Here is a 14,709-nt window from a genome sequence, read left to right on the forward strand (position 1 = left end):
TGCTGAGACTAGAGGGTCAGTACATGCACCCACAGGAGGCCTCAAATGCCTCATGTCCTGAACTCCTCAATCCTCCCAGGTTCACAATCACAGACATACGGTCATTAATGACATGTATCTATCTACACTTTGATTGGGTATATGTTAATGAAGGGTTTGGTCATGAAGACCTCCCCCGCTAAATGAAAAATGTATGGTAAGGAGTTTCATCCTAGAGGCCCTGCTCCTCTGCTCCAATGGTATGGACACTAGGGCAAGCAGCTAGAAGCCCAGAGGTCAAGAGCTTGAGGCCATAGCAGAAGTTGCTCAGGGCACAGCCATGTCAGATTTAAATGAATCTGCGAATTTTGCTAAATACCTTATCGCAAGGACACAAGAAAGGAAAGGGCCCAAATGTGATAAGGGTCTCAGGTCTTTCCTCCACATTCATTGTTTAGCAGCTGCTTAGCTGTGATAGTCTTCAAAGGATATCAGTTAGGTTTCAACTCTTGACACTGAGTGGCCTTTCTTACAGTAAAGGGTTTCAGTTACTTCGTGTTGGTGTTACTGTGGTCAAGCACTTAGTCACTGTTTTCCTGTTTAGAACTCATCAAAAATTGGAACCTGTCTTTAGCCAAGATTAACCCACAATTTCTATTATTTTTAGTAACACATTTAGAGCAACAACATGTGGTTTCTTTCTGTATACAATGGAGGATAAATACAGGTTGGAGGCGCTTATGCCAAGGCCTTTAATATGTTCCTTACAGTGCGGTTCTAACAATGTGTTTGGAATACAGTCCACAGCGAAGCCAGCACAGCTGTACACACCAGGCCTGACTTGGCTCTCAGTTGTGACTCCACGAGTAGTTGTGTGCCTGACTCCTCACAGGTAAGCTATGGAGCAGGAATAATGAATGGGCAAACAGGCACTGCCTAAGGGGGAGCACTGGTCTGGAGCTAGGGGGATACCTCATCCTCCCATCTCCCTTTTCCTCCTCCCCCTGCACCTTCCTTGCTGTGGCTCTGGCTCTGGCAACAGGGAGGGTACAGAAGAGGCAGTGGTGTGTAGTGTAGGAGCAATGCTGTTTCATTGCCACCGGGGGGGAGAAGTCACTTTTTTGCCACCAGAAACTGGTTTAAATGGCTCTTCAACATGCATGTTGGTGGCAAAAAAGGAGGTAACATCTCCCACCCCCATCAGCGAACCTCTGGCCACTGCTGCTGCGTTGTGCCACTACCATCCAGAGTGCCGTACTGCCCAATTACACCTCTGCTGTACAGCAATTCTCCACAGGCAGTTGGTGGTAGCCTAGCTGCTTAGGTTATTTAACATTGGACTAAAAAACATGTTCTGTAAAGCAGTGAAGGAGCTAACCCTTCAGGTCACTGGGGAAGGAGTTAAACTAACAAACTTTTTTTTTAAAAACAGAATTACTAGACAAACAGCCTTCTCTTCTATCGAGTACCATTGTTGACCTTTACAATTTGCATTGCAATAGTGCCTAGAAGTGAATAACCTTGCTAAGCATATAGCTGCTGCACTTTGTACCCATTGTAGTATTGTCAGAGTGCTGGGCTTCATTTCTAGAGGTAATCAAGACTGGAGGTCATGAGAGCATGGTTGAACATTGCCAGCTCTTGAATTCAGTTGGATGCAGAACAGGCTTCTGGCCAGTCTTAGAAGGAAAAGAGCATCGTTGAAGGCTCAGATCCACTGTGCTAAGTATTCTACACATATATAACAAAAAGTGACAGTCCCTGCTTCAAGTGTTCACTATTTAAAGTAAGCATCTGAAGATGAATAACCATGTAGAAATGACTCACCACTAGAAAACATATTCCTGGAATGGGGACAATTTAGGATGACAGCTTATGATGATTGCTTTTACACTGCTGTCAGCTGGGAACTGATGGGACTAAAACAACAAAGGTTTGTGAGTCTGGCATGGTGACCCAGTCTGCTTCCTGGTTACTAAGTCTACTATAATGTTTTTCAGCTGTCCTCTCTCCGTTTCGCTACCAGAATGAAATGGATCACAACGGAGCCAACCATCAATGAGAAGCATGATCCACAGGTAGGTAAATGTTGGAGGGGATATGGAAAGAAAGTCTGTGAAGATTTAAGAAGGCAGCCCCCTAACATTTCCAGTGTCGGGATCACATTGGAATAGGGGTAATGTCCGATGGGTTCAACAGGACAGCTCCTGTTCTATCTATGTCCTTGCAGGCCACCTGCTCTGCTGTTGGTGGTCACCCAGTGCCTCTACAGGAATTGTTTACATGGAAAAGTAACTTTAGAGAAGTAACCAGCGTATTTTGATTTATTTATTAGACTTTAGCAGATGGAAACAGGGAAATCAGTTAGCACCATAGAGACAGAACAAGAGGTAGTGGGTTTACATTGCAACAGGGAAGATTTATTTTAGCTCTTGGGAAGAACATTCCAACTGCAAGAATGGTTAAGCTTTGGAGCAGGTTATCTGGAGGGTCTGTGGAATTTCAGGCATGGGAAGCTTTTAAGTGCTGATTAGACAAACATTTGTCTGGGCTGGTTTAGGCAGCAACAATCTTGTCTTGAGCAGGGAGCTGGATTCAGTGATGCTTTGAGCCCTTCCAGCCCTTTTTTTTGACTTTTTAATAAAGTAGTTTTTCATCAGGCTGCCAGCAAGTTCTCTAGGAACTGCTATTGGCCCACAAATCAGTTTGGTATATGCTGATCCACAATGCACCTAAGCCTTGCTGTATTATTTTCCAGTCTCGCCTGTCTACCTTCAAAGAGTGCACAGGCAGGGTAGCGACCTGCAAGAGGTTTCAGAAGAGACTATGAACGATAGGGATGGGCTGTTTGGAAAAGAACAGCTCAGAGACTGAATAACGTTAGTGTATCTGGATACTCAGCAGGAGCTTTTTCAAAGTTATATAGGGCAGTTCAGTATGAAACCCAAAGGCACGTCTCCATGTTCATAAATAAGCTTTATATAATGTGCATTAAGTCTAGCACCTCCAGGCATTTATACATGTACTCTGGAAGGCATGGGAGAGCAGGGGGTGCTAAAATAAGCACAGTTTTGAGAGCCATGCTAATTAAAAGTGCCCGGAGCATCACGTGTATCAGTGTCCCTGCAATAAAAAATGGTGGCAGGCACTTTGTGTATAAATGCCCACAGTTTTTTTTGATATTGTGACATGCATTCAAATAGGTTAATGCGCATTAAAGTTCACATGTAGATGCGTCCAAAGGGAGTTGGACACCTGAAACTTCCCTCTAAGTGGTTAATGCTCCTATATTAGGGAGATGCAGCTCTCACATTCTTGGTGTGCCTGCTTCTCTTGTTAACATCGGTGGCAGAACCTCCTCTGACTTCAGTGAAAGAAACATTGGGGATTTCTTCTACGTTCTTCTGTTTGCAAAACAATGCTGCATAATTCAGAGAGACACCAGAAGGCTCTCCCAACCAGAGAACAAATAAGTGGCCTTCCTGCTGGTGGCTTAAAGTGACTCTGCAGGTAGGGGTTCTGGGGCTCAGCTAAGGAGGTTGTCCAGCTAGCATACCATCAGAGGCAAGGTGATTTCCAAATCACTCATGTACCATGTCAGTGATGCAGGCCCAGCTGTAGACTCTCTGGGAGGTGGCACCTAGCTCTAGCAGTATCTTGCAGGTCATGGAAATGTGGTTTTGGCCAGTTCTTTCTCCAAGAGCACTTGGTTACTTGCCATCTTTTTGTTTTCCTGCTAGCGGATTGTGAAGAATCTGCAGAAGGAGATTACTCTTCTGAAACAAGAACTGGCCATGCATGACAGCTTGGTAAGGAACAGGCGGAAGCCATTAAGCTATCTTAGTGGGGATTTTAGCATCTGCTTTATCTTGACCTTAATTTAGCAATAGAATCAGATATATTGTTACTGGCCCAGTTTTTCGATGCCCCCTCTGCCCCCAGATGAGACCTTTGAGTTTAGACAGAGTTTTGAGGATCAATCCCTGTTACTTTCCCATTCCACAGGGTCCTGGCCATTAATACCCAGCTATAAACAAATGGCTTTGCCCTTTAAATTCATCAGTGGCACCCTTTAATTGATCCAGAGGGGGAGGTAAGGAGTGTTCCACTTTCAGAAAGTGCCAGAATCTGATACCCTTCCAGCACTGAGGAGGAGAAGCCAAAGACAAGAATTAATTCTAAGGCTCCTCCAGAGCAGAGTGAGACGAAGCAATCACCAGGATGGGATTTGCCTGGCTTTTTATCAACTGCTGCAGGCGAATTGTTCTTTTTCTTCCTAGGTAAACCGCTCGCCAGTGAATTATGACCCTCTGAACGAAACCCAGATAGCAGAGATTAACTCTCAAGTCCGCAGGTACCTGGAAGGAGCCATAGATGAGATTGATGTGAGTAGCTGCCTAGCAGATAAGGGCTCGTAGTACTTGTTCAGCTGGTTACTTTTGCCTGGCTTCCAGCCACCTTTGGAAGGAATGAAGCCACTTGATGGAGGAGATGATTTGAAAATTAAAGGGGGCACTTATTTTTTTTTCTTTATACACTTCTGTGTTCTCTAAAAGGAGGATCTGAATACCCTCCTTATCCTCTCATCCCACCTCGACTTTGAAGCAAGCTGAAGGAGGCTGCTGCTCAGGCCTCAGACCCAGTGAGAAGTTCTGCTCTGATCTTCCTTAAATCTCAGAATGTCACAGTCGTGTTAAAACCCTGCCCTCTCAGCATATGGCTGACAACTCATACAGTATCCCTCAGACAGCACCCCGGGTTCTTTGTGAGAGCAGATCTGTTAAGACACCTCCACCCACATCTATCTACTCTTTTTCTTTTTTCTCACTCTCAGAGGCCCTTTACCCCAGAAACCCTCCAACTGACAGGGGTGGGACGAAATAAGGACATTCTGTAAGGAGAGATGGCTTCTGTAAAATCCAGGGAGTGGGTTTGGGTCAGGAGCAGCCTGATGAGTAGGAGCAGAGAAGAAATGAGGAATTTCTAATAGGAAGAGATGTCTTAGGTTGGTTCTGGAGGCTTTTAGAAGGATGGATGGCCTCAGTGAGAGAGTTGAGAAATCCCGTCAGGACTCCTAAGAGAGGAAGGATGGTTCTTTGTCTAGAGCCATATCCTATGGTGTGAGATGCTTGGGTGCAGGTCCCTGCTGTGCCCCAGACTCCCTGTCACTTAGTCTGCCCCACTTCCTTTGCAAGGTGAGGAGGGGGACTGCACAGATAAAAGAATTAAAGACTACAGGGTGATCAAATAAGTAGACAGCTAGACTTCACCTTGTGTGAATGGAAAGGGAGTGGCAGAGCCATCGCAGTTAAACTCTGCCTCATGAATAATTTGTAAACTGCTTTGTATCACAGTTTTGTTAGAACCAGCTAATAATTCCTTAGCCCCACAGCTGCACAGGGTATTTGCACAGCTGGAGCCTTTGCCAGCCTACCAGAGATGTTTTTCAATCCCACCTCAAAAGAGTTGAGCAGCGAATTGTGACTGCTGCTACAGGGGCCCAATTTTCCCCAGGCAGGATGCAGGTAGCTCTCTTGAGTGTCTTGTATGCTACAGCTGGAGAGCAGATCCTTGGGATTCTGTAGCATTTCAATCTGCTGCCCAGCACAACATGTTTCTGACCACAGCTTACAAAGGTGCCTACCATTATATCTTCACTGTACACTTCTGTTCCCTAGATAATGAACATCAGGCAAATCCAAGAGATATTTAACCAGTTCAAAGTGATTCTAAGGTAAGATATTGCACCCAGGGGTTGAATCTATACTATCACAGCCTCTTGCCATGATACTGTTTGAGATGTCACTGCAAAATAAGCAGAGAATAACTTCTGGCTACAAAAGACTGCTGTTTTATATGGTAGGCCAGCTGCTGGATAGTCCACTGGTTTGCACTAATTAGTTAAGTGTTCTCATGTTTCTTTGGGAGATGCTACCTTTAACCTCCTTATCATCATCATTTGTACTACTTGTACTACTTTTCCTGGCCCCAGAGAGCTTCCAGCCTAAATTCAAGACAAGAAACAACAGCTGGGAACAGGCACAAGCACTCAGTGAGACAGCATGTTGGGCAGTGGTGTCAGCACACCTGCAGCCTAGCCATTATCAAGCTTTTTCTGGGCATCCCAGCAAGGGAGAGTTTTAAGTGGGGATTTGAGGGAGCATAGTGAGGTGGTTCTGCAGAAGTTTACATGAGCTGCTTCAAAGAGCAAAGGGCAGCGTGAGAAAAAGCTGATCAGGGTGGGAGCTCACCTCTTGGTACCAAATGAGAGATGGGAAGGAAGGAGGAAACAGGCTGCAAAGGACTTTGAAAGTGAAGAGAAGCAGCTTTTCTTGTGTTAGAGAAGGGGGGAAATCAGTGAAGCAATGGAAAAAGGGCGACTTGGTCAGAGCAGTGGGATAGGAAAGTGATCCTTGCAGCAGCCTTCTGGATAGCTGTCAAATGGCAAAGTTACATGTGATGTCACCGCAGGAAGATCTGTCTGGGCTTGGAAAAAGCAATTTGTTCAGAACCCAAGTGCCAGTGATACAGCACAAGGCTGAGCATTCGGTTCCCCAGGACCTTGGACTCATTCAGATTTCTTGCTGTGTGTTTGCTATGGGCTGTGGGGATTATTGCCTTGTTTGTAGCAGGGGGCATGGTCCTCTACCCAGTATCTCTTGACTGTATATTAACAAACTTTTACAGAAGCGGGATGTTGGCTGCCATGGTCCCCCAGCTTTACCTCTGGCAGGTTTGGGTGTGATGTCTTTTATTGCATCAGGGTTGACTGTGGGTTTATTAAGAGGTTAGTTTATGGATCTGTATGGTTTGGATAGGGATGATCCTGCCTCAGGCAGGGGGTTGAACTAGGTGACTTCTGGAGGTCCCTTCCAGCCCAGTGTCTCTCTGATTTTATGATTTTTTTGCCTGGATTTTATTTCTGAGGAACTCTTTTATGGGACTAAAATAAACCAAGAGCCAGTCCACTAATGGCAATTCCAGCACTGAAACCCTCTGACATCATGTTATTTGGGCCATACAAACAGTCCTTTCAGTATTTAAAATGCCATTAAGAAGTATAAATGTGTGAAAGAGGTTTGAGGGACAGCGTGGAAGAAAGTAGTAAGGAAGAAGCTGGAAAAGGTGACAATAGGTAGAGAAAGGAAGGTGGCTTGGGATGGTTGCAGTCAGCAGCTGGGGGAGCAGGAAGCGATGAGGTCAAAGGTGATGGGGGGATTCTGGCCTTCTTCTGAAGTATGATATTTCTGTATGTTCTGGCATGTTTAAAACTTCTCTTGGAATACAATAATAAGGTTCTGTTATCTCCCCGTAGCCAACAAGAGCAAGAAGTGGAAGCCAGGTTACGCACCAAGTACATCCTGATAGACAAAAATGACTACGCAGCCATTAATGCTGTTCAGAAGGTAGGGCTTGGGTCTTGACCTGCCTCCCAGAAGTCATCCTAATCTACTTGGCATGAACCACTGGAATCTGAGGCTGTGAGGTACCATGGTCATGGCCCTATGGAGAGTTCGTATCGAGCTGCATCTTGTCAGTGAAGCTGCCTCAATTTATGCTAGTATCAGTCTATGGCTCAGTAGCTTGACAGGGTACTTTATAAAATAGGAAAAAGGAGAATGTAATCATCTTACTAGATCAGACGTATCTTTATGTGTGCATACCAATCCATCTGTCTTGTCTGTCTGTTATAAAATACAGGGCTAGATCCTCCTCTTGGCACTGCTGGGGTGACCTGAAGGAGTCTTTCATGAACAAAAAATGCTGATGTGGATTTGCATGCATAATTGAGAGTATAAATCATTTTTCACTCTCAGTCTGTGATGGGACTGTAAACATGCCACAGGCTGACAGTGAAAAGTATTTATCCTTTAAGTAATCAATAACGCAATATTTATGTGTTATTCTCATTCCATTCCAATTCAAATTCCTCTAGATACTCTGACCACTCTGGAAGAAAGTGATAATAAAAGTGCTATATTAGTATAATATAGCACAATATAGCAATTAGTATTAGTATAATATAGCACAGTCTTCAGGCAGGCCTAACTCTAAGCTTTAATTTGAATCTGAATTGGAATGCAAAAAGGAAATGTACTCATATATCTGCGCTGAGTGATCCCATTAACTAAGCAGGCTGTTGGGTCACTGACAGAAATAAATTTTACTTATGAAATCTTCAGGTGCTGAAAGAAAAAATCCCATAGTGCAATATTCTTTAACATTACAGACACCATGATCATAGTGAGACTTGTGGTATTTGTGATATGTAAGAGGAATGCATTTTGGGATATCATCAATGATGATATGATAGGAGTAAGTAAAGCTTGGAGAAATATATTTATTAATTTAATGTAAACCTATTTCTGTGATATAAGACCTAGCCTTATCCATAGCCTGGTTAGTGAGAGCATTCAGTATAGGAATATGAGGATAACAATAATTTAATTTTTTTCCCTTAAGCTTCATTTTTAAGGCAAAGTTTTCCAAAAAAATGCCACAAGCTGTGTGTGGATTTATTCCCTTAGATAATGAAATAGGACAGAATAACTGCGGTGAATGGATTGTTTAGTTTTTACAGGCTGGATGCCTCTAAGTGTAATATGTATATAACCTCATCTTCTTTCCTTCTGGTTTCTAGGCTGGCCTAGTTGATGCAGACGGTCATCTGGTGGGGGAAGTGGATGGACAAGGGTTTGGGATTGGAATTGCCCCTTTCTTATCCAAGCAGGGTGGGAGGAGAGCAAAAGCCAGAAGAGTCAAAGAGCTGGCCAGGTGAGCTAGCTTGTAAACAGTTGTTCCTTCCCGTTCTGAGTCCTGGTGGTGTGGTAGCTGTGATAATCCAGGGATACGAGAGAAAAAAGTTATGTGAGGTGAAGTAATTTTTTTTACTGGACCAACTTAAGTAGCTTTGTGCCAAGATGGAATATATCAACATTTGACATTTAAAATGGGAAATTCATAACATGAAGAAATAGGCAGCAGATGTTGCTTTTTCATTTGGCTTCTAAGCTTCAGGAAAACTGAGAAACTACCTCCTTTACTTAATCTACTCTAAAGCAATCAGTTTAAACAAGGAGTCATCACATATTCCCATAAATTGAAAGAAAAAGAAGAAAAACACCCAGAAACATGCCTAATGTGGAGCAAACCCAGAACTGTTACTAGAAATACTTATGACAGCCATCCAACACAAGATATGGATATAACTAGTATGTTGACAGCGGGACATCAAACCAGCACGAAACCAGGATAATACCATCCACCACAACAGCATCACTCAGCACCATCAACTTCAACACCCCCACATCCAGGATAACCAAACTGTCTGTATTCTCTGAAGACCTAAACTTCTGCCTGGACAGTCAACCTGATAATGTGCCAGTGTGTAGGAAATTAGAAGAATTTTTCTGTTAAGTGCTTCTTAAAAGAAGTCTGGACTCAAGACAAAGCCATTCCTAAACAAGTTTTCCCCATTGACAAGCTTAAGAATAACACAACTCATGACTGGACACCCTGCCACAGTTGAAACTACAGGCAGTCCTTGACTTACAACGTTTCACACTTACAACATTGGTAAATTGACACCCTGTTTCAACTTTATGACATCAGTTTTGACTTCACAACGCTTGTTCCGATGCGACGCCATACCAGCAAACAAGTTCACTGCATTGCTCATCTCCTGGAGAACATCTGTCCAAACTTCCTTGGACACTTTCTTTAAGAAAGCAGAGAAGACTCCAGAAAAACCTGCAGCCAAGACTTCTGAGAAGACTCCAGCCAAGAACCCCTCAAAAAGTCCAACCGAGAGCCTTTCAAAAAGTCCAGTGAAGTCACCTCAAAGAAGCCCTTTCAAATCAATGTGATTTGCTATTTACAATATAAATACATTAATATAGCTATATTACTCACCTATAATTGATCGAGTACAAAATTCTGGCGTATTTTCAGTGAAAATAGGGTATCGGGTCTTGGTTCAGGAACCAATCCCCCATTTATAACATTGTTTTTTATGAGAAAATTGGTTCCGAGTTGCAAAATTTCCACTTAAGATGCGGTTTTCAGGAACCAGTTGTGTCGTAAATCCAAGGACTGCCTGTATTACATTGGCTGCGTCAGGAAAACTGTCAACAGTGAAATTCTCAACAAGCACAACCACTGCCACCAGCTCTTCTTTTCCGTTCCTAAGATCTGACCACTAAGCAATGATCAAACCAGTAGGTAAAGAGATCCATAACCTGCAAGAATGAATGACATCAAATAGCTAATACCCTCTATTCCAAGCAGATCTGTAAAGCCCCCATGCCAGTATTATCTCTTGAACTTGAAGACACCATCAAATCCCTACTCTGGTAGCTCTGAGATGAACCACACAATCTAATCCACTGTTCCCACCCCAGGATTGCTCTACATGCTCCCCAGGGTATACAAACAAGGAAAACTCTGGCCCATCCTTCACATCCATTCTCAAACCACTTACCACACAAGGCAAGTGTCTATCTAGGTTAAACTTGAGTTCCTCCTCAGACTCTGCAACATAAACTGTGTCCTTGAGAAACAGTGTCCTTGAGAACAACGTCTTTGCCAACATAGACATCACCAACCTACATACCATCTGCCACGATGGTGGCATCACAGCCTACCTATCCACAAGAGCATGAGCAACACATACACTTCCATCCCAACCTATTGCTAAATTCATCCATTTCATCCTCACCCACAACAGCTTTACCTTCAACAGGCATTTGCACCAAGTCATGAGCAGAAATTTGGCTACCAAGATGCCTCTTTGTGATCTGCCTTGAGGAATAATTTTTAGATACCACCAAACCTATGCTGTGTCTACCATATGTAGATGATGATTTCATCTTTTGGACCTTGTGATCTCTGGGACCCTACGTGTTGCACAGCCTGTCGGGTGCATAGCCCTGCCCCTCAACTCGCTTGCCACGACTTTGATGTTAAACAATTAAGAGAGAGGGTTCAGTGGAGATCTTCCTCGGAGGGCCTCTTGACAAACGGCAGTACTCACAGTTGTTTGACGCGATGTTCCACGGGGCTCTGCCTCCCCTACACCCTGGCCACTCGCCAACTGGATGGGTGTTCATAGAATGGGGGATTTTGGCCCTGTGGGGTTGCCTGCAGCTTGCTTTGGGTGGGGTCCCATGTCGGCGTGGATGCAGATGGCTCTCCTCCCTCCCGCCTCAAAGCCTGGCCCGCCTTCTCTAGGCTCTTTGATTTCCCCTTTTTCTTTTTTTGGGGTTTTTTTTTCCTCAGAAGAAATACTCCCCTTCAGTGGGGAGCTGGAGGGCTTCCCCTGCTCTGCCCTCCTGCAGGGGGCTCAGCAGTTTCCCCTCTGTGGCCTGCGGGAGCCGTGCAGGCTGTGCCACTTCTCTTCCACGCTGGAGCCTCAGCACATCTAGCATGCTGCCCACCATTGCTCTCTCTCCACAGCTCACCCCCCGCCTTGGTTTCGGTGGGCTTTTAAACTTTCCCACGGCGGCCAGTACGGCCGCTGTGATTGGTCTAGCTGTTCCCTGTGCGGGAAACAGCTGATTAAACAGTTGGCGTAACGCCAGCTCTCGCAGCTGCAGTCCCTGCTCCTGCTCCTGCTCTGGCTGCCCGGCAGAAGGTAAGTCACCCCCGCCAGGGGTCTGTTTCCAGGGTTTGGGGCCCGTGGGGATTACCCTCTCCCCTTTGGGAGCCTGTGGTGGTGCCTCGCTGCCACAGACCTACAACCTAGATGTTTCCATTGATTTCCACAGCAACTTCAGTGGCTTCTACTTTTTCATAGATTTCATAGACATTAGGGCTGGAAGGGACCTCGTAAGATCATCAGGTCCAGCCCCCTGTCCAAGGGGCAGGAAGTCAGCTGGGGTCAAAGGATCCTAGCAAGATAAACATCCAAATGTGTCTTAAAAGAGTCCAGAGTAGGTGCTTGCACCACCTGTGGTGGGGAGTCTGTTCCAGGTCTTGGGGGCTCAGAGAGTAAAGAAGTTTTTCCTTATGTCCAGCCTAAAACGGTCATGGAGTTTGTGACTGTTCGACCTCATCATCCCTTGGGGTGCACTGGTGATCAAGCGTTCCCCCAGATCCTGATATATACCCCTGATGTACTTGTAGGCTGCTACCGAGTCACCCCTGAGCCTGCGTCTCTGCAGGCTGAAGAGTGCCATCGCTCGCAGCCTGTCTTCATAAGGCCTAGTCTCCTGCCCTCTGATCATGTGCATGGCTCTCCTCTGGACTCTCTCAAGCTTCATCATGTCCTTCTTGAATTGTGGAGCCCAGAATTGGATGCAGTACTCCAGCTGCAGCCTCACCAAGGGCAAGTACAGTGGGAGGATGACATCCTGTATCTTGCTCGAGATGCATCAGTAGATGCAAGCCAGAGTTTTGTTTGCTCTGTCAGCTGCGGTATCACACTGGTTGCTCCTGTTCATCTTGTGGTCAACTGGGACCCCTAAGTCTCTTTTGGTTGTGCTGCTAGCAAGTGCAGTGCTGCCGAGCCTATAAGGGTGATGTGGGTTTTTTCTCCCTGAGGTGGAGCACCTTGCATTGCTCCATATTGAATGCCATCAGGTTTTCATCTGCCCACCTTGAAGCCTATCGAGATCGGCCCAGATCACCAGCCTATCCTCAAGTGTGGACACTCTTCCCCAAAGTTTGGTATCGTCAGTGAACTTGGCCAGTTCGCTTCTGACACCAGTGTCCAGGTCGTTTATGAAGACATTAAAAGTGCAGGTACGAGAACGGAGCCTTGGAGGACACCACTGGTCACCGAGTGCCACGTTGATTCGGTTGCATTGACCACCACTCTCTGGGTCCGACCTCAGAGCCAGTTCCCCAGCCATCGGTCTGTAGTGTAGTCGAGGCCACAGTTGCCCAATTTTTCTATGAGAACATCATGGGACACCAGGTCAAAGGCTTTGTTTAAGTCCAAATATATTATATCAACCTCTTCCCTTTTGTCCAGGTGATAGGTCACCTGGTCATAGAAGGAGATGAGGTTGGTCAAGCAAGACCTACCCGCAGCAACCCCGTGCTGGCTGTCCCTCAGAACGTTGCCTTCTGTTAGCCTGTCAAGAATGGGGTCTTTGATAATTCTTTCCAAGATCTTCCCAGGGATTGAGATCAAACTGATTGGCCTGTAGTTTCCCGGGTCTTCTTTCCTCCCTTTCTTGAAGATGGGCACCACATTGGCCCTCTTCCAGTCTTCAGGTTCTTCACCTGAGTGCCAGGAGTTCTCGAATATCCTTGCCACTGGCTGCACTCTATTGTCTGCCAGCTCCTTCAGCACTCTTGGGTGCAGTGTATCCAGACCAGCTGATTTGTGGAGGTCCAGCCTCTCAAGATGCTCCCTCACAAGATCTACTTCAGTGGTGGGCATATATTCACCCTCATCCTTGTCATCCCACATCATATTAGGCAGGGAGGTTCCTTTGGGCTGGTGAAAAAATGATGCAAATAATCATTAAGCAGGTTGGCTTTTTCCTGGGCATCAGATGTCAGCTGCCCCAGTTGGTTTAGCAGGGGTCCAATGTTGCCCTTGTTTTAATTCTGACTCCCCACGTATCTGAAGAAGGACTTTTTATTGTCCTTGATTCGTGTAGCCATTTTGAGTTCAGTTGCAGCCTTGGCTTTCCTAGCTCACTCCTACAGGTGTGGACCAGTGCGCATTTCATCAGACTGACTGTGAAATATTTGTATGCCAGCATCAGCTTCATAGACACCATGAGCAACGTCACTAGTTGTACCATACAAACAATTCTATACCAAAACTCCACGGACCACACTGCTTAACTCCGCAAAAGTATTAACCATCCCAAACACATCAAGAAAGCAGTGATTTATAGTCAGGTCCTCAACCACCACCAAGTCTAGTCTGAGAAAGATACCTGTAACCTCCTCCCCAGCTCACCAATTCAAACTCTGCCACTTCCCAGCAGGGGCACTTTGCCAGGGAAGCAGATTTGTCTTCAAGCAAGGCATATTAATACTTGCATACATGAATACCTTGCATAAACCTACTACAGTACAAAAAAGAAAACCCCCACTGATTATACATTCTTAATTGCCATGTGCCATCCCGCCTGGAACATATGATCAGGCCACTCGCATGATCAGGGGACAGCAGGGCAGGCCCTATGAGGAGAGGCTATGGGACCTGAACCTGTTCAGCCTTCAAAAGAGAAGGCTGAGGGGGGATCTTGTGGCCTGTTATAAACTAGTCAGGGGGGATCAGAAGGCATTGGGGGGGTCCCTGTTCCCCCGAGTACCACCAGGAGTGACCAGGAATAATGGTCACAAGCTGGCAAAGGGGAGATTTAGGTTAGATATCAGGAGGCGCGACTTCACGGTCAGGGCGGCTAGGATCTGGAACCAACTTCCAAGAGAAGTGGTGCTGGCTCCTACCCTGGGGGTTTTTAAGAGGAGGTTGGATGACCACCTTGCTGGGGTCGTTTAACCCCAGTGCTCTTCCTGCCATGGCAGGGGGGCGGACTAGATGATCTGCTCAGGTCCCTTCCGACCCTAGAAACTATGAAACTATGAAACTATAAATGAAATATCATCAAGCAGTTACAACCCATACTGGAAGAAGAATATACCTTAAAAGACAATTTTCCTTCGTCTCCTCTTTCCGGCTTTCAAACAGGCCTTTGTCAAACTCACCCCCAGAAGCAAACCTGCAGATGGTCAGCAAGCACCAAATGGAAGCAGGCCTTGCCAGAA

General features: G+C 45.6%; 1 protein-coding gene across 1 annotated transcript in view; it reads left to right on the forward strand.

Moving 5' to 3' along the window:
• KIF9 (kinesin family member 9) overlaps window positions 1–14,709 on the forward strand; it is a 65,424-nt gene that overhangs the window by 27,471 nt on the left and 23,244 nt on the right. The window contains exons 11-16 of the mRNA XM_019508019.1: window positions 1,980–2,057; window positions 3,720–3,788; window positions 4,260–4,364; window positions 5,658–5,713; window positions 7,295–7,385; window positions 8,621–8,754. Of these exons, the coding sequence (XP_019363564.1) occupies window positions 1,980–2,057; window positions 3,720–3,788; window positions 4,260–4,364; window positions 5,658–5,713; window positions 7,295–7,385; window positions 8,621–8,754 (533 nt within the window). The remainder of the gene's footprint in view (window positions 1–1,979; window positions 2,058–3,719; window positions 3,789–4,259; window positions 4,365–5,657; window positions 5,714–7,294; window positions 7,386–8,620; window positions 8,755–14,709) is intronic.

This window comes from Gavialis gangeticus, unplaced genomic scaffold (assembly GCF_001723915.1).
Source record: "Gavialis gangeticus isolate Ggan-Ray unplaced genomic scaffold, GavGan_comp1, whole genome shotgun sequence".
NCBI classification, from domain to species: Eukaryota; Metazoa; Chordata; order Crocodylia; family Gavialidae; genus Gavialis; species Gavialis gangeticus.